The 20,433-nt window shown below is 39.4% G+C and overlaps 1 protein-coding gene across 17 annotated transcripts in view; it reads left to right on the forward strand.

Moving 5' to 3' along the window:
- The window catches only part of LYRM4 (LYR motif containing 4), a 158,431-nt gene that overhangs the window by 20,460 nt on the left and 117,538 nt on the right, over window positions 1–20,433 (forward strand). For 11 of the 17 annotated variants that reach the window (XR_012025531.1, XR_012025534.1, XR_012025533.1 and 8 more), the window contains 3 exons: window positions 8,580–8,745; window positions 18,316–18,378; window positions 19,334–19,454. Coding sequence is in view for 11 of the 17 variants with exons in the window: in XM_072814064.1 (XP_072670165.1) it covers window positions 8,630–8,745; window positions 18,316–18,378; window positions 19,334–19,454 (300 nt within the window). In the remaining 6 variants the exon portion in view is untranslated. The remainder of the gene's footprint in view (window positions 1–8,579; window positions 8,746–18,315; window positions 18,379–19,333; window positions 19,455–20,433) is intronic. The other 6 variants (XR_012025536.1, XM_072814066.1, XM_072814067.1 and 3 more) reach the window with 1 other exon arrangement.

Here is a 20,433-nt window from a genome sequence, read left to right on the forward strand (position 1 = left end):
GGCATCTCCTAGTGCAGCCTAATGGTACCAGACCACAGGCAATGAAGCAGCTCCACAAGAGACCCAAGATTAGGTCCTGACATAACCCACAGATAGAGCCAAGTATCCAGAGGAATAGAGGGCTTGCCTTTTAGTCAATCCTACGTAAACTGTACTTACTTCAGTCAGAGACTTGATATGTTTTGAGCAGCAATGAGTGGAATTACACTCCCAGGCAAAGTCTAAACTGAATAGAAAATGAAAGCTTTAACTTTACTTTGAGGGAATTGGCTATGGACAGAACCAGAGACTTCTAAGAACTTTGGAACCACTCTAGTTCTATACCTTTAAGGTTTTTCTTAAGAGGCTATTTCAGTGGACCATCTTTCTTAAAATAACTTTTAGATGAAATATTCAAATAAATCAGTGATAGAATGAACCCCTATATAACTAAATTGGTTTATCCTACAGGGTTATTTTGAGCTATAAGCCACTTAACATGTACCAAAAATTAAGACTTCGATTTCAGAAAATGTTATCTAAGGCTGATTTTTTAAAATAGTATTTTGAGCTCAAAACCATTGTCTCTTAAGACCATTCTCCATGTTTGTCAAAACCTATCTGCCTACGAGTATACCTTTCCTTTTGTGCTCAAGTAGGGAGATGTTTTATCTCCCTTTATCCATGGTAGGGGACACTCCAGTGGATGCCTGCAGCCACAGATAATATGGAACCCTGGGATTCCTGGGTGGCTCAGCGGTTTAGCCACTGCCTTCGGCCCAGGGTGTGATCCTGGAGTCCCATCCCAGGGTGGATCAAGTCCCACATCAGGCTTCCTGCATGGAGCCTGCCTCTCCCTCTGCCTGTGTCTCTGCCTCTCTCTGTGTCTCTGTCTCTCATGAAAAATAAATAAAATCTTTTAAAAAAATATGGAACCCTATAGTACACACACAGTTTTTCTCCTATATGTACATACCTTTGATAAAGTTTATACATTAGACACAGTAAGAGAGTAAAAACAGTAACTAGTAATAAAATAGAATAATTACAACTCTGTGCTGTAACAAAAGGTGTGTGAATGTGGTCTCTCTCTCCCAGAATACTGTTCCATACTCACTCTTTTTCTTCCTGTGATGGTGTGAGATGATAAAATGCCCATATGAGGAGATGAAGTGAGGTGCACGATGTCAGCATTGTGACGTAGTGTTAGGCTACATTGATCTTCCAAGGATACATCAGAAGGAGGATCGTCTGCTTCAAGACTGGTTAACCAAATGCAACTGAAAACACAGAAAGCAAAACCACAGATAAGGAGAGACTACTGGACTTTGTTCTTTTCAAACAGTCCTAGCTTTGTCAGCACGGTGTCCCTCAGAAGGATAGAGTTGAGCGTTTAGCACGGGGATAACCTCTTTTCTCTGGTTCTAAGCCAACCCTATTAATCTATGTGTTAGTAATCTCTAAACTAGTGAGAACATCTTATATTTAAAAACTTTTTCAGTGGTAGTCAATCAATAAACACTGTTTTCCAGTGAAACTGCTTTGTAACCAAGTTTGGACGCAGAGATAAAAGAATAGGCCTTAAACCACGTACTTAAAACTACCACAACCAGACTTTTTCTGTCTGACGTATTCTAAAGTAATTTAACCACATATGTGATGTTGTTGCAGGAATAGACTTGTGATGATGTGTCCAAATTATGCTTAATATAGGAAATGTTAAAGAATAATGTACAGTAATTGGAGATACATGTACATTATTTCCAGAACTGTCTAACATTGGTAACTCACTACAATAATTATTAAATGATAGTGAGGAAAATATATAAACATGTGGTTAGTAGGTGAAATAAAAAATATCTAAAATTGCTTGTTAGGTTAAAAAATAATAGCAAGTGTCAGTTAATTGCTACATAGAATTCTGGCTAAATATAATTGAATTTTTATTCCTATTGGTTTAGAAATCTTACATGTACCATTGGGTCACAGATTTTTATGACAATTTTTGGTATTTCGTTTTCTAGTAAGATTTTTTGATTGAACAGTAGCTGTAGAGTGCCTATTATAAGCAAAGCATAGTATGGCCTGTGGGGAAGAAAGATGAACAGGGTCAGGTTGCCTGTCATGAAGAGATGGAGAACCTGGTGGGGTGATACACTATCCATAAACCCGCGGGGACAAGGCAGTGGAATGGAGTACGCCGTAAGGCTAGAAACAACATGCTAGAGGCCAAGAGGTGGCCTGGAAATGGGACTGCCGTGAAGCTGTGGGGCACGGAAGTTGGATGTATGTGCTCACTGGTGGGAAAGAAATTTTCCCTGCAAGCTATAATACTAAAACCACAACTTTACTGCAAAGAGTATTTTCCTTCTCCCTTGATCTAGCAACTAAATATTACCAGAGAATTCCATCCTGTGTTCAGAGACTCATGTTTAAAAAAAAAAGTAGTTTTTCTCTTTCCGTCTCTCCTTCCTCCAAAACTCTGTTCCTGGGATCCCTGGGTGGCGCAGCGGTTTGGCACCTGCCTTTGGTCCAGGGCGCGATCCTGGAGACCGGGGATCGAATCCCACGTCAGGCTCCCGGTGCATGGAGCCTGCTTCTCCCTCTGCCTGTGTCTCTGCCTCCCTCTCTCTCTGTAACTATCATAAAAAAAAAAAAAAAACTCTGTTCCTTCTTCCATATTTTCCTCTTTCCTTTTCCATACATTTTCCCGGTCATCTAGAAATACGGGATTTTGAATTCTAAGTTTGTCATTGACCTCCCTTTGTAGCATGGCTGCTGCACTGTGGTAAAATTCTGTTTATCTTTCAAAGATGTTTATCTGTTTATCTCTACTAGAAAGACTTGCCAAACCCGCAGGCCAAGTTATTCCCTCCTTCCTCATAAATATCCCTGTTAGAATAATTTAGAGTATGTACCTGACACCATGAGCTTTGTAAAGCCTTGGCCTACTTCCACTTGAACCTTCACTACCTAACCCAGTACCTGCTGCCTAAATGGATGTGTGTGTGCAAGCGAGCAGACACATGGGCTAGTGACTCTCCTTTGACTAATAAGTACGTGCCCCAAAATGTCATTCTTTGCACCTCAGAGATATTGGTTACAAATAAAATAACTATTTTTAAATAATGGTGAAGATTCCCCCAAAACTAATACTTCAGAACTAAAGTGGTGATAAATAAAGTAGTGATAAATTTAGTCATCTTAAATAACAGTGAGTTTTTACTTTTTTAATAACATCATGATAGAAAGATATATAGTATAGGCTGTTTTAAGAAATAGGTGTTGAAATTGGAGTCACGTTTTTTTACTACCTTTAAGCAAAACAAAGTGGTTAGTTACAGTGGAGGAGTGAAGGGACAAGCTGGGGGAAGAGCTGTAGAATCACAGCCTGATCCAAGATACTCAGGCAAGACTGGGTGGCACATCCACAGGTCAACCAGCATCGCCTCAACCAGCCACAGCCCACGGTCCTGAGCAATCCCACGGGCCACTGTAGCAGAGGAAAAACATGAGAGAGCTCTAATGTTCTGCGCCTGGAATCTGCAAATTAAACTGTGGAAAGATTAGCAGGAGACAAAGTATACAAATTCTGTTCATATTAGTATTTTTATAGGGCATGCGGATGGCTACATAGAAGAATGAAGCCCCCCATAAAGCAGTTAGACTTGGGGACTCATATGCCATTTTTACAAAGGGTGATGAACTGTGGAGAAGTGACGAGGCACAGAAAAGGACTGGGGCTTTTGGCGGGTAGCGTATTATAGGAAAGTGACTAGGAAACACCTGGAGGGAACTAATGAATTATAAGGGATGTTTTCATTTGGCTTCTTTGTGCAGACTCGTCTTGGTGTAGACTCCCATCTCCAGTAATAAGAATGTTCTCTTTTTCCTGGTACTGGGAGGACACCTTTCTCGTGGGAAATTTATCCCCTGCTTTCTGGACAGAAGGAGGACAGAGTGCCCTTCCTGCATCTCCTGTTTCTCAACTGCCTGCCATTCAAAGTAACCAAATGCCAAAGTGGCATATTTGGGGGCAGAATGTTCTGATCCTCTTTGTTACTGTGACCTGACTTTGGGGTGGCTGTGGGGTCTGGGTGGCAGGGGACTTTAGGGGAGAAAAGGTTGGGGACCTCTGGTAAGGATCTCTGCTGTAACTAATGGATTTCACACACAGCTGGTACCCTTCTTAGGCTGTGTTGCTGGAGGGTTAATGGAGATACAAGTAAAGTAGTAAGGCTGTGCCTGGTATGTAGTCAGTGTGCTGGACCACTTAGCTGTTGGGAGAGAAGGGTTTGAGGTCAGTTGTGATGCTCAGTAAGTAGCCTTTAATGACTGAGCAGGACTTGCAGGTGGGAACTGTTGTCGCAGGTGAGGGACCTGCCCATTCAGCCTCCAGCTCTTGAACCTTAAAAGAGCAGCCTCAGTAGAAATTTTGCCCAGATCAACATTTCCCAAAATGTAATGGGTATTACTCGGGGTGCAAAGAGGTTCCGTAAATGAATCTGGGTGCCTGGCTTTGTCTTCCCATGTTTCCAGGTTTCTTTACTGTTTTAATATGCAACTATTCTTGGTAACTCTTCCCAAGGGGATACTAGTGGATTTTTTTCCCCCACATAACACATATTAGGAAATGCTGTCAGATCTGATTTTCACCTGCTTTAGTCTCTTGAAAGCTCAGCTAGGCAATTGGAAGGTCCTCCCCAAACCTACCAGGTCACCCGTGTTCTGCCGGCTGTGGCTGTGGTTGATCATTTACACCGAACTCCTTATTTCTAGGAAACATGTTTTGCAAACGAATGCAGCAAGGAAAGGCTTCCCAACTGAACCTCAGTGTATTGAACATGGGCCAAGAGGCTGTCTGGGGCCTCTCTTTTTTCTTAATCCATGGATAGTGGTTCTGAGTAAATACTGTTTATCACACTCCTGTGGCTTTTAATGCAAGATTTACACTTTTAAGGTTTTAGGAGGTAGTTAAAGAAGATGGAACTGATTTCAGTTTGTATGCCCAGTATTCACCGTGAACGTGCCGTTTGTGGATTCTGGGCTGGGCTTATTGGATCATGGAATAACAGACAATACTGAGGCCAATTGCCCTCGTGCTCTGAGCATTTATGTATATTGAGAAGTCAGCCTTAGATTTAGGCCAAGTAATAAAAGTTTCATGCAACTCAAAATCAAAGTTTATCGCAGATTTCTGATCCCTGAGTTTTCAGTGCTAATATCTAAGTGGCAGGGAGTAAAGCCCTTCATATTTTATTTTACCAGTTAGACCTGGTATATCACAGTTGTGGTCAGCATCCAAAGAGCAGCAGTTGCTAAGACCTTGGACTTAAGCAGTTAGAAGAAGAATATCAAATTTTAAAGGAAAAAGCCCAGTGACATTATAGTGCAGGGTTTTATTAGCAATGCAGTACATTCCTCTCCTGCACTTCTTTACACTTCTGTAAAGTGTCTTGGCTCCTGTCAATGTAATGGCATTTAATTGCCTATCTTCAGAATACCATGTCTTCCTAACCATGGCATGCACTTAAGTGTCCAGAAAGTGTCACTACCTTTCAGAATTATCTGTATCCCACGAGAATTACCAACACTTGACTTTGGACAGGAGCTGTAGGTAGTAACCAAGACATGGAAGGTTAGAGGGACAGCCTACGGCCAGCTTCCTTCAGCCACAGCATACCCTGAAGGGAAAGATGTAGTACACTCACAACTAAAGATGCCTGTTGCCTCCAGTCCTTCGGCAGAATGAAGAGAGCTAGTTTTATATGAATCATCAGAGTTTATTTTGAAACTGCATGTGTGGTTTGACCTACCATGTATACTTTATTGTTGTATTGGCAGTTAAATGGCAAGTGTCGTTCTAATATTTAGTCACTATTAATATGAAAAACTAGTATGATAAACAGCAACCAAATTTGTAAATACAGACATTTGCTCATTTTTCTTTAAAGGCTTCAAGTTGTTTAAAATAAAATTAAATCTTAACACACAAACACCTACTAGATGATTCACAAAGATGTTATGGAAATTATGTAATGCATGGAAATATTTTGACCTACTTGGAAGAAAGATACAGTAACAAGTTGTTTGTATTATAGATGGCCAAGCAAACAAACTCTGTTTCAAGGCAGTATAGCACCTAGATCAAAATAACCATCCCTTAATTATAGTGCATGATATTCTGTGCCTCATGCTGCTTATGACATCCCAGGAGACATAGAGGTTAATTGCATTTTTAAATTCATAGAATTTTAGACAAGACTTTAGAGATGCCTCTTCTCTATGAAAAGCAAAATTAAAGCTCTCCAAAGGGAGAAAGGGCTACCAGATTTTGTCAGTAAATCTAGAGCTGTGATTAATGTTTTAATTTGCATAAATTTACATATAGCTTTCAGAGCCCTTTAACTCCAAGTAGGCAAAGCAAAGTTAGCTAATGGCCTCCCTTACCCTGAATTCAATCCAGTATTCAGAGTTTGAGGGAATTGAGACCCAACTTGTCCCTTACTGTCCTTTCCAAAGCCAGGATACTCAGGGGAAGCTCACCAGGATTTTGACTGTACTTTGCAGCCGTGTCTAGGCCCTGACATCCTTTTTATTTCTCTTCTGGTTTCTAGTTTTCTTACGGATGGGTATGGGTCCTATATACCCAGAATATTTTTATGTAGATTTTTCTTTCCTTCTGAATAACACAGAAAATATTCTATTTTGTACATTGTAAGAAGACATAGGTAGAATCATTCTGCATTTTTTTTTCTGGTATGTGAATTATCCTTAATAATATATTGAGCACAAACCAAGTGACTTATCTTTCTGTGTTCCCTCATGTCTTTCCTTCATTGCTCATTTACTGTTGCTGGTGACTGATGGCAGGAGGAAAGGATAAAGCAAAATGCATTTTATTTGGCTCCTTAGCAGCACTGATAGGAAATTTTAGGTTTTTTTAAGATTTTATTTATTTATTCATGAGAGACAGAGAGAGAGAGAGAGAGAGGCAGAGACACAGGCAGAGGGAGAAGCAGGCTCCATGCAGGGAGCCTGACGTGGAATTCGATCCCGGCACTCCAGGATCACGCCCCAGGCTAAAGGTGGTGCTAAACCACTGAGCCACCTGGGCTGCCCTGATAGGAAATTTTAATGAGACATTTGAGTTTAATGACCAATAGTAATTTCCATCATTCCTGCTTTATACCCCCCAAAAATGGAAAATCCAGAAGTAATTAATTGAATATTCTTACTCTGGATAGTTATTCTCCATAAATTTTAAATCATCTAAAGGTCATGTCTTACACTGGCTAGTTCACACTATAATTTAAAATAAAATTCTTAAAATTGTATTCTGTAGCCTGACTTTTATCCCCTATTACATAATGAAAACTTGAACTTGCTTTCGTGGGACAAGGTCAAGCTTATTTTTGGTAAATGTAGTGTATTTTTGGTAAATAAATAAAAGCTTATTTTTGGTAAACAGAGCCAGAAAACCCTGTCCCTGCACACAGAGCCTTTATGTCACGGTGATAACTTTTAAAAGAGAAACGGCCAATTCCATAAGAAGAGGATTTGTGGATGTGAAAATAATTCATACTTGAGTATTATCTTGTTTTTCCCCTGAGCATTTGCTGTATTCCACAAATGAAGGACCTGTTCATCTTTCAGGCCAGGAATATGTGAAGAAAGAACTGGGGATCTGAGCCTCTGTCACCAGTTCTTAGATTCCAGCTTGTGCAGGACTGCCTAACACCCATGTCTAAAACCAAATAAAAGAGAAGCCAGGACATACCCACTACTTGATCTGTATGCTTTACTGCAGAAAGCTAGGCCACAGTTTTATAGGTGGCCTTTACTTTGATAAATTGGTTTACATTTTGAAAAATCTTATTTGCAACAAAATGTCAGTGGCTATGAGGAAGTATCTAAGTGATAATTACAAGTTCAACTTTGATGAATTATAGTTTAAAGATATTAAAGGTTTCTAAGCACCAAAAAGGAAACCTGGACAGAATGCTTGTACATTTTTCCTCTAGGGCCAGTGGTTCAGAACATCTGCTACGGGATGACGGCGCCTTTCTTTCTGTTATTTTATTAGTTTAGTGGTTTGTTTGTTTTTTTAAGAGACTATTACTTTTTAAAATTCCCTATTTTCAAAATAAATAAATAAAATAAAATTCCCTATTTTCAGAAACCTGAAAATCTGTAATTATATGAAATTGTTTTTTTAGGTCATAGTGCTTTTTGAATATGTTTTTTCTCATGTGTACATAATTATCAAATTTATTTTAATAGATATAGTCTATTAATTTATCATAATTTCTTTGTTTATTATTGGACATGTAGATTAGAACTTAAATCCCACAAAAGGGGGCTGAGTGGGATGAAAGTTCATGAACCTAAGCCTAAATTCATGAACTTTCAGAAGTTCATGCCATGGGGGAAGAAGCTCCTAGCACCACCTCCTTTGAGCCCTAGGCAGTTTTTTCTCTTCTTTCTCTCTCTCCCCTACTTTGTCTTTCTCAGTCTTTCTCTGTCTTGCCCTTCTGTTACTTTCATCTGTCAAACCTGGAAATAGGATTTACTCAAACATCTGTCTTTTCCATAACTAGACCTGGGCCACCAACCACAACTGGAGAAGAAGAATCACCATGTTTGGCAAATGGGTACCATCGTTCTGGATGTTTCCAACTTCCACTGGCCCCTTCTCATTATTTGGCAAGTTCTGGAGCTGGGCATGCTCTCATTTTCTCAAAGAAAAGTTATGAAGAAATTATGGTTAGTGTAATAATTTAGAAAGCATAGGCTCTAGTAACTGAAAGTAATTATTGTTAGCATGCCGTTATATTTCCTTCTAGTTTTTCTGTGCCTATATATTCCACAATGGAGGTCATTCTGGGTATATAGCTATAGCCTTCATTTTAAAAAACTAACCCTTAGAGGCTAAAGTTAGATTCATATTCAACACCTCCCACTAAAATAAATTCCAGAAAGAGTGAAACAAAAAAAATGAATCCATAAAGATTCTGAAGAATACATGAGTGAATTTTTTTTTGTGTGATCGCACAGTAGAGAAGCTTTTGTACATATAATTAACCCAGAAGCCATAACATAAAAATTGATAACACTTGACTCCTTAAAAACTAAACATCTCTACATGACAAAAACATCATAAACAAAGCCAGAGGACAAACTGGGGAGAGCATTTCAACTCACAATAGATCTTGCAAATGAATTTAAAAAAAAAATCAGGGCAGCCCTGGTGGCGCAGCGGTTTAGCGCCACCTTCAGCCCAGGGCGTGATCCTGGAGACCCTGGATCGAGTCCCCCGTCAGGCTCCCTGCATGGAGCCTGCTTCTCCCTCTGCCTGTGTCTCTGCCTCTCTCTCTCTGTCTCTAAGAATAAATAAATAAATAAATCTCTTAACTCTTAAAATAAATAAATAAAAACCCACCAAACCCAGGTTTGGGGGTAAAAAAGAAAAAATCATTCAAAAAAACGTAAAGGATATAAAAAGAAATACAAATGGCTTTAAGCTTGTGAAAAGGTGGTCAGCTTCATTCTCCCCAAATGGGCAGAAGATCTTAATAGACATTTTTCCGAAGAAAACATAAAGATGGCCAATAGACACATGAAAAAATGTGCAACATCTCTCATCATCAGAGAAATGTAAATCAAAACCCCAAAGAGAAATCACCTTACACCTGTCAAAATGACTATTCTCTAAAAGAAAAGAAATAACATGTGTTGGTGAAGGTATGGAAAAAAGGGGGACCATTGTGCACTGTTAGTAGGAAAGTAAATTGGTGCAGCCATTGTGAAAAACAATATGGAGGTTCCTAAAAAACTTAAAAATAGAAATGCCATATGATTCAGCAATTTTACTTCTGGGAATATATCTGAAGAAAATGAAAACACTAATTCAAAAAGTTATATGCACCTACCTGTGTTCATTGCAGCATTATAATAGCCAAGGTATAGAAACAACCTAGGTGTCCATCAGTAGCTGAATGGACAAAGAAGATGTGGTGTGGGGTGTGTGTGTATATATATGTAAGTATATGTGTAAAGTGTGTATATATATGTGTGTATGTAAAATATATATATATACACATATACAATGGAATACTACTCAGCCATAAAAAAGAGTAACATTTTACCTCTTTGTGACAATGCAGTCAAACCTTGAGGTAGTTATTCTAAGTAAGGCAAAGACAAATACCATATGATTTTGCTTACATGTGGAATCTAAAAAAAAAAAACAAATAACCAAACAAAACATGACCAATATCATAAATACAGTCAACAGAATGGTGGTTGGCAAAGGGGAAAGGGTTGGGAAGTAGGCAAAAATGGGTGAAGAGAGTCAAGAGACACAACCAGTTCTAAGTCATACGGAAGTAATATACAGCATCCTGACTATAGTGAATAATATTACAGAGCATACTTGAGAGTTGCCAGGAGAGTAAGTCCTTAAAGTTCATTTTGTATGGTGACAAATGTTAACTAGACCTATTGTGGTGATCATTTCACTGTGTATACAGGAAGCAAATTATGTTATACACCTGAAACCAATATAATGTTATATGTTACACCTCAACAACAACAACAAAAAATTTTAATAAAATAAGATACTGTTTTCACCTGTTAGATTAACAAAGATCAAAATTTGGATAATACATTGTTTTAGCAAAGATGTTAGGAAAGAGTCACATTTATTTCCGATGGAACCTCTACACAGAATTTGGACAATATTTTATCAAAGTCGTAAATACATATGTCTTTTGCCTTACAAATTCTTGTTCTCAGAATTGATCTCGTAGACACCCATATGTGATGCTATAGTAAACGAGGATATTGATTAATTACAGCATTGTTTGTAAGAGCAAGATTATAAGTAACCTAAATATCCATTAATAAAAGCCTGGGTGGATGAATCCTACTTCATCCATACAGTGGAATATGACACAACCTTTTATGAGTCAGCTCCATCCATTTGTATTGATCTGAAATGTTCACTGATAACATTCCAATAGAAGAATTAAAGGTACCCATCGTGTGTAGAATGCTGCCACTTGAGGAAGAAAAGAATACAGAGGTTTTGTCAAGAACCTACTCTCTGACAGCTAGTAAGAAACTGCTGTGATTGCATCTAGCGTGAACTGGGAGGGAGACTAATCTTTCTCACATTTTTTACACCTTTGACTTTTGCACCTGGGACTTTAAGTTTCTTGAAACATTGATTTTAAAAGCATAATTTCATAAATTATGTAGCCACTTCTCCATTGTTGAACATTTAGGGTTGTTTTTAATGCTTACAAATAGTTCTGTAAGATTACTAAAAGTAGAATTACTAGATAAACAATTATGAACTTTATTACACATTATTATGCTATTTTCCCCACAGGAAGTACAGTTTGTACATCTACCAGCAGGACGTAAAGGCCCTTTGTTTTCGTTTTTGTTTTTGGTTTTTTGGCCCTTTGTTTTAAAAAAAAAAAAAAATCTGCTAATTTGATGGCAGAAAATCATAGCTTGTTTAAATTTGCATTTCTCTAATTATGATGGAGACTGAACATTTATCTCTCTAAATTTAGTCACTGTGCTCTCTTGTGAATTATTGTTTCTGGACTCTTACTCATTTATTTACTGTGGTCCTAACATCTTTTGCACTCGATTTATATGTGCTATGTATATGCTAAGGATATTAATCTTTTGTCATACTTGTTTCTAACTGGGTTAGGTCTTTAAGGACGAGTAGGAGTTAGCCAAGAAACCAAGCTGGAGGAGGACATTCCTCGTATAGAGGAGTAGCAGGCCTGAAGGAGAGAGGACTGAGGACATGACACATCTTGTTGGTGGTCCATGCTGGAAGTGGCGCTTGATAGAGTGGGAGAGATGAGCAGGGGTATACCATCCGTGCATTTGACCCTTATCCTGAAGATAATGAAAAGCCATTAGGGGATTCTAACAGAGAAGTATGAAGTAGGTTTTATTTATAGCAGCTGCCCCAAGACTAAGGAGCTTTGGTCTCCAAAGTAGGTTTTCTGGTAGTAACTTCACCTCCTCAGTCCACAACTCCTCTTATTGATCACTGTCCACCTTTTTAAAATAATTAATCTCGATTATTTCACTCACTCTTACTGCTTATATCAATAGCTCTTTCCCTTGTAATGCTCTCAGCTGCTTCTCTTTTCATAAGACAGGATTGGTCCTTGAACTATAGGAACTCTTGAAGCAATGTTGAGAAACCAGATGATCTTTTTAAGCTTTGTGATGCAAGAGACCATTTTTTTAATGCCTTTTCAAAGGATTAACAACTTGGCTTATACCAAGTTCTTTTCGAAATTTGGATAGAGTTTACTGACCTCTAGAGGAGGCATAGCTTAGAGTTGAAAATAAGACTGTAAGTCAATGGGGTTCAGGACGCAGCTCTGCACTTACTAGACATGTAATCTTGGCCTAAATGTTCTAATTCTCTCTGACCCATAGTTTGTAAGGTTTAAATGAGAACATATATATCCACGTACTTAAGCATAGTGCCCTGTGTGTGGTACTTGTGCCACCAATCATAGATATTATTTTGTTCCCCTCTTTGGGCCCTGAAGACAGCAAATGACTGCAGAAAGCAGCCTTTCTCTTGGCAGCTTTGAGAACAGAAATCTATATTCCATTCTCTATTACCTACTTAAAGTTTTTTTTTTTTTTTTTTTTTTTTTTTTTTTACCCTTTCTTAAAGTACATTTTCTCTGACCTTGGAGTTCAGGGTTTTAAAAGTAAATATCTTGGCATTGTACTCTGGTGGTTAAATCTCAATGAGTCTTCTCAGTTTTTCATAATCACTCCTGGGACATTTTCTTCCATTATAACTTTAATTTCCTACCCAGTTCAGTTTATTCACACTTATTCATAGGTTATGTATCTTTGCTCTGAAGCTTAATTTTTTTCTTACATATCTCTCAACTTACATAATTTTTCTGTTTCAGATTTGATTTTCCAGTTTGTCCTCCACCTTGTTTCTAGAATGCAGCATTAATTTCTACTTCAGCCATGTACATAATCATTCTCTAGTATTGCAGTCTTAATTTGGTGGTATCTTTCTGCTTTTCTTAAAAGTAGACAAATGTAATATGACTCCTATACTATTTATTTTTTCAATGTCCCTTGAAAGTCACCCTAGGGAGAGGATGCAATTGGTTAAACATCTGCCTAAAGCTCAGTTCATGATCCCAAGGGTCCTGGGATCAAGTCCCACGTCAGGCTCCCTGCTTGATAGGAAGTCTGTGTCTCCCTCTCCCTCTTTTCCCCACCCCTACTCATTCTCTCTCTCTCTTTCTCTCTCTCTCTTTCTCTCAAATAAATAAAATCTTGAAAGAAAAAAAAAGTCACCGTAGTGAGAAAAAGTTTATCTACAATAAAATGTATATGTTTTAAGTGTACAATTTCAGTGTTTTGGCAAATGTAAAGGCCTGTGAAAATACCACCCCGGTCGAGCTAAGAACTATTCCATTGCCCCCTGGAACTCTCCTTAGCCCTTCTGTGTTCACTTTAAATAATTTCTATTTCCTCTTTCATCTCTGTGTAGAATCCTATATAGTCCCTGAGTCCAAAACCTTATTTTTCTCCAATGTAGGCCTAGTACCTCATTTAGTGCTTACATAATAGGCACTCAGTACTTAATTCTTTTTTTTTTTTTTTTTTTTTTTTTTCTTATTTATGATAGTCACAGAGAGAGAGAGAGAGAGGCAGAGACACAGGCAGAGGGAGAAGCAGGCTCCATGCACCGGGAGCCCGACGTGGGATTCGATCCCGGGTCTCCAGGATCGCACCCTGGGCCAAAGGCAGGCGCTAAACCACTGCGCCACCCAGGGATCCCTCAGTACTTAATTCTTAAGTAAATTCTCAGTGCACGTTTTGTAACCACTACCTTTCCAAGGTTATTTCAGTCTTTGTGCTGCAAACCCTTTTCATTCTCTTTCCTTTTGTATAACACTTCGTTGTGTTTTCCTTATTGATTATTGGCCTTTTTCCTAAAGATCTTTTTAATACCACCTATGATGTCTTGAGAAGTTTATTTATTCCCCACATATTTACTGAGTACAGTCTCTGAGCTATGCACTTGAGATCCGGGGTAACAAGAAAGATAAAGGTCTCTATTGTATGGGGCTTATATTCTAGTGGAAACTTAATTTCATAAGAAGGAAGCTTTCTGATCTGACCCTCATCCTGTTATCTACCCAGAGTACTCATGACCTTCAAATAGTCCTTGAGCTTTCTCTCCTGTTGTTGTTAGTATCCATTTTATCGTACACCACACACACCGTAATCCCAAGGCTATTGCATTAGTGTGAGAGATCAGAGCGTGAACCACGACTAGGGCTGAAGGTTTAGAGACGTGGAAGGTGATTCAGAAGAGATGTAAAAGGTTGAAAGAATGAGATACTGTGCTTGATTGCATATAAGGAGCTATGGGAAAGGAGGGGATTTAGGGTGAATCCCCAAACATCTGATTTAGATAGCCATTTGAAAATGCGCCTACCTACAAAGGAAATACTGGCCTCTGGGGCCTAGGGGGAAATAGGATGATGACTTCAGTTTCAAAGTGTTCAATAAAAGAAGCTGTAGTGAGTATAGTGAGTGTCTTTTGTTAGCAAGTCCAAAAGGCAGTTGGGTTATATGGATTTAGGACTCGGAAAGCCAGCATGGGCTAGAGAAAGACTTGGTAGCCAATGTCATATATATGATAGTAAAACCTTGGGCACAGATTCAATTAGTGGAGGAGATTTTATTAAAAAGAAAACAGGTCCAGTAGGGAGCCCTAGAGACTACAACATAGAAGAGGCAACATCACAAAGTAGCCTAGGAAGAAATACGAGTAGATCTAGAAAACAAGACGAGACACCCTCTCACTGTGAAACTCTCCATCAGTAAAGCAAATGTAGATAACTCAGTAAAAGATTGCAAACACTGTTATCTATCTCATTACAAAAATTACTGACTTTAAAAGATCTTGTTTTTATTAAAAATTAAAATTTTTCAAGTTACCTAAGACAGGTAAGCCTACATATGCACTGAGTGCCATTTGGATATTAAGACTCGATGAATCTTAAGTCTTGACATCAAGAAGTCAGCAGATGACCGTGTCATCGGGGCTTCAATATGGATTTATTAGGCAGCTTGACCTCAAAGATGTGCAAGGATGAACTAATGACCCATAAGCAGGAGTGGGATCCCAGAACACACTGGCCCTGGAATCTGGAGGCATAGCAAAATTAAGCAGCTTTCTCTTTGTGGCTATAAAGAAAGCACTGTCTTCAGGGGGGCAAAGCACATTTGAGTTGATATGTTAATGGAGGACATGTCCTTCCAAGCAACTGAAGGAGTTTACCCGAGAGGCTGAAAGAAGTGTCTAGTTGTTTTATTACCGGGATACTTGACTTGGGTTTAGAGGAAGAAGGAAGAAGCACCAGTATTTTCACAGGACGGATAAGCAGAGAAACCAGCATGTGGGGTGGGATGGTGATGATGAAGGATGACACAAATTATATCAGCTTGTCTCCCAATTGCACCTTTCGTGTGCTACAACCAATGTGAGCCTGCAAATGCTATGATTATCATGGCCTGCATTGGAAGGGGAGAAAGTTAAGCAAGACCTCGGGCACTACAGAGCCTTCATTACTGTCTGCTGTTTATTTTGCAGCTGGGAAATTACGATGGCTAGAAGAATCTCATAAAGGGGTTTGATCCTTGCATGGTGAAAGGATAGTCAGTAGAGCCGGTGTGCACTTGAAGGTCTCGTGGCAGACCAAAGGGCAAAGGTTGTGGTGGAGAAGAAAAGCCAAATGGAAATCTACACAAAGAAGCACAGAGGGTCCGCAAAGCTTCGGAAGGGTAGAGTGAGAGGTGACTGAGCAGCATAGCCCTACTGTTTCTGTGGATGTGGCCTGCTTTCCCGGAGTTGATAGCTCTTGCAGTTGTGTTGGCCTTTTTTTTTTTTTTTTTTTTTTTTTTTTTTAGATTTTATTTATTTATTCATGAGAGACAGAGAGAGAGAGAGAGAGGCCGAGACACAGGCAGAAGGAGAAGCAGGCTCCATGCAGGGACCCCAATGCGGAACTCTATCCCAGGTCTCTAGGATCAGGCCCTGGGCCAAAGGCAGGCGCCAAACCACTGAGCAACCCAGGGATCTCCAGTGTTGGCTTTTATGTGCTAATTTTTCATGCCTTATTCCAAACAGCATCAGACTCATATCAGGAGCATCCTAAGGCAAGACATTGTGCAGCAGCTGCACATTTTCATGGCAGCAGCTGCACATTTTTCTTTGAAATGCTTTTGCTCAGTCATAGGGTCAGGAGGCCAATAGCCAGAATGTGTTCAAGAATAAATGGTTTACCTTAGTATAGTAGTGGCAGAAAAAACACAAAGGATAAAAACCAGGCAGGGGCAGAACTGAAATAATTGGTAGGTAGCCCTTTCCTACAAAGTTTGAAGGTTCAGGAGGATTTGTGATTACCCTCACAAAGTTAAAACCCTTTGAAATAATTCATATACAACTGGGGTGCGTGGGTGGCTCAGTCAATTAAGCATCCAGCTCTTGATTTCAGCTCGGGTCATGATCTCAGGGTGGAGAGATTGAGCCTACGACAGGCTCTGCACTGGGCATGGAGCCTGCTGAAGATTCTCTCTGAACGCTCTCTTTTCTGCTTCCTCTCCTCCTTCCCCTTCAAGAAAAATTAAACATCTTTTAGTAAAAAAAATAATTCACACAACTGAAAAATTGTTCACACAATAGTAATCGTTTATATGGTTCTGAGCCAATGCCATGACTTCTCTTGGGGCAAAGGACACCTTGTGTTTTGGATGGTGGAGGAGGAGGAATAAGAAAGAAAAGACAGCCACCGTCACATCATTCATGTTAGAGGTGCACTCAAATTGGAACGACAACTTTTGATAGCTTTAGACACATTTAATTCAAACATCTAGAGCTTTATTCCTTTAGGTGTGGACTTTGGAGATGTGGGGAGACAATGAGAATACCAGCCGACTATGTAATTTGCTGGATCTTGAGCTCAGTTGATAGAAATCATTGGGCACCGTAAGTTATTTTCTGATTTCTTAAACTTTAGAAGAACATCAGACTTTGTGTTCAGAGCCATATTCCTCTTTTTGCTAGCTATTCTGGGCTAGTTACCACTTTTAGCCAAATGAAGGTAGTAACGGCTACTATTGACCATTCTATTTTTCTGAAAAGCCCATGTAACATCCTGAGTGAAGAACTAAAACAACGCATGACTCCCTGGGGTAAATTCCGGTTCTAAAACCAGTTGTACATGTGAAACAAGATATTAGAATTAAATTATAGTGTCCACTCTGCTCCCATCATCACCCACAAAGAAGCTGTTTTGAGGAGTGTGGGTGTGAGGAAGGGCAGTGATGTTGTGCTTTGTTAATAACCATCATGCTATGCAAGAGAGTACCTCAGAAATTGCTTTTAGCTTTCCTAGCTATTATATGAAACCTTGTTAGATTAGCAGCTATACAAGAGGGGAATAGCTGATATAGTCTATTAGTAAAAATTCTTTCCAAGTCTTCATAATGAAGGAGCCCCTGTCATTACATAATGTCTGCTAGTTTAGGGATTCCATTTCCAGTCATGGCTGCCCCAAGATTGATCCTGAGCACCCAGGAGCGCCTCTGCAAATACTCTACTTGGTGCACCAAGGGTTCGGATGAAAGTCTCCCCAGACACTAAAAAGTGTCTGACTTGCTCCATCACGATTCTTAATGTCACAAGATTTCATTTTACTTTTGCTTCTAAACACAAAGGGACCTAACATTTGGATTTTTAATTTAAAAATTCTCTTTACTTTAGGAAAGTTGATCGAAAACAAAAGTAGTCTTCTCTAAAACGGTTTTTCCCAGTAAATTATATCCACCTCCCAAAACGTACACCCAACTCCCAGAGAAATTATATTCCACTTCTCTCATCTCTTTCCCCCTATGTGCAAATGTTATTATCAGTTTCACATGGATTCTTTAGCTGGTGTTTAAAGTTAAAAGCAGAGACATCTGAGATCATAAGAAGACTAGAGAAAATGGTGTCTGATGTGACTGGCTTGGACTCCTCCTTAGTCTCCTGCAGTCTTGCATAGATGGGGAGGTCATGGGGTATGGCCATGACTGTGCATGTGGGGTGTATCCTGTTAAGTACTCTTGGTTATCCAGACCATTCTGCCCTCTGTCCGGACACTGTGGTATGACCCTGAGGATACAGGATAAAGATGAGGCTAAGACTAATGGCAGTAAGGTGTTAAGAAGAACTTTCATTGATTGGATCTTCCTCTGCAGCCAGTTCTGTGCCAAATACCAGTCATACATTATAAAGGTGAATCCTCCCAGCAGCCCTGAGAGGTAGGTGGTATTATGCCCATTTGACAGATAAGGAAACACGGGCTTATGTTAAGAATCTTGCCCAAGTTCACACAAACAGTAGGAGCTTGGAACAAAGCCAAGCTTGTCTGATTTGAAAGCCGTGCTCTTGAACTGCTGTCCTGTGCTGCATGTAATTTATATTGCTGGGGAGAGGGTGTTTCTGTGTGCATGTACGTGCACATGCATACACTTTAAAGATGAAGGAAAGCAGGGGTGCCTGGGTGGCTCAGTCAGTTAAGCATCTGACTCTTGGGTTTAGCCCAGGTCATGATCTCATGGGTTGTGGGATCCTGTCCAGCTCCCTGTTCAGTGGCGAGTCTGCTTGAAGATTCTCTACTGCTGCCCACCCCCGCTCATGTGCTCATGCGTGGGCTCCTTCTCTCTCTCTCTTTCTCAAATGAATCAAGAAAAAAAAAAAAAAGATGGAAGAAAGCATTTTGGTATAATCTCCACTCTGGATTGTGGCAGGATCCCAATATGAATCGTTGTATGTTATATTACAAAGAGGAATAAACAGCTAAATGATGGGACGAGATTGGAGAGCTGACCCGAGTCAGGCATAGATCACTATCTGGGCGCATGAATATAGGGTGCATCATTTCACCTCTTTTAATTCTTGATTTGTCTCTGTACATTAAAAGTTCAATTATCTACGTTGATGAAGAGAACTCAGACATGAGTAACTAAAGAACCCGTAATCTTAGTAGCAGTTTGCCATTTATATGTGATTTATTTGTGCTAGATTTATTTCCCTAATCTGTTTGCTTAGTCATCCCAGAATAGTAATAGATGGGCCTGTCCCAAGAGCAAAGATCTAAGTGGATTATCCACAGGGGAATACAGACAGTTAATTCGTGAGGAAAGACTTTTGATTTCATTTAAAAGCATAGTTTGAGACTGCTGACATTTTTTCTTTTTTCCTGAATTCATTTAGAACTTATGCTGTCAGGAGGATAAGAGATGCCTTCAGAGAAAATAAGAATGTAAAGGATCCTGCAGAAATTCAGGCTCTAGTGAATAAAGCCAAAAGAGACCTCGGAATAATTCGTCGACAGGTAAGATGGTTCGATGATGTACTGTCTTTCATTAAGAGCTGTAAACTTTGACATATCCCCCTTAATTGAACATCACTGCTTTTGGTGTTTATGATTTATACCGCAGAGTCATGAAACTGTTCCTTTTACTCATATAGACACAGAAAGATGACCTATTATATTACTAAACTCAAGGAGAACATAAAGGAAAATACCAGCTTTCCAGAAATTCAGGGAAGGCATCCTTCTGGGAAGCTGCATTCTCAGAATTTACTAAAGATTGATCTTTAAAGATGAGAAACTTAAAAATGTTATCCTTTTGTAAGATATATTTACATATTTATGCATTGACATATGTCATGGACCATAAATATATTCTACTTTTCCTGGTATTTTAAGGTCAGAATTCAAGGTGATACTACCTTTTTCTTGAAGACCCTATCATTGGTGAGGAACCTGAATTTCGGTGCCACATGGAAGGTGTATCTGCAGGTGCAGGTGGTGTAAAGCACTGCTCAGCTCCTGACCCCGTAACAGACCCTGGAAGGTGTTTTTGTCTTTGTCTCGTACAAGTGCTAAGGATCACCTTGATTTGTGCTTGCTTTTCTCTTCCTCGTGAGGTGGACTGGAGCATCTGCGGCAGCATGGTCTCTTGGGTAGTGTGATACGTCCCTCCTTCTGCAAAGTTTTAATTAGAGTCAAAGGCCCGCTTTCATTTGGTTTTCTCACCCTCTAAAAAATAGTCCTTTTCACTATTTTTCTTTTCTTTTAACAACAGTCACACCATAAGCTCCAGTCCTGCTTCCACTTGTCTCTTGCTTGCAGTAAATTTGTCTGTAAAGTGCCAAAGGCAAACCCCTTATATTTCCCTCAATTCTGCTTGGTGTTTTAGAAAAGGCTTATTCAGCATCATCAGGAGATACCAACTTACCTGACAACATATCATCTCACAATATGTGACATGTATATGCACGTATATATACACGCATCCCTAACCCTT

Source organism: Canis lupus, chromosome 37 (genome assembly GCF_048164855.1).
Source record: "Canis lupus baileyi chromosome 37, mCanLup2.hap1, whole genome shotgun sequence".
NCBI classification, from domain to species: Eukaryota; Metazoa; Chordata; class Mammalia; order Carnivora; family Canidae; genus Canis; species Canis lupus.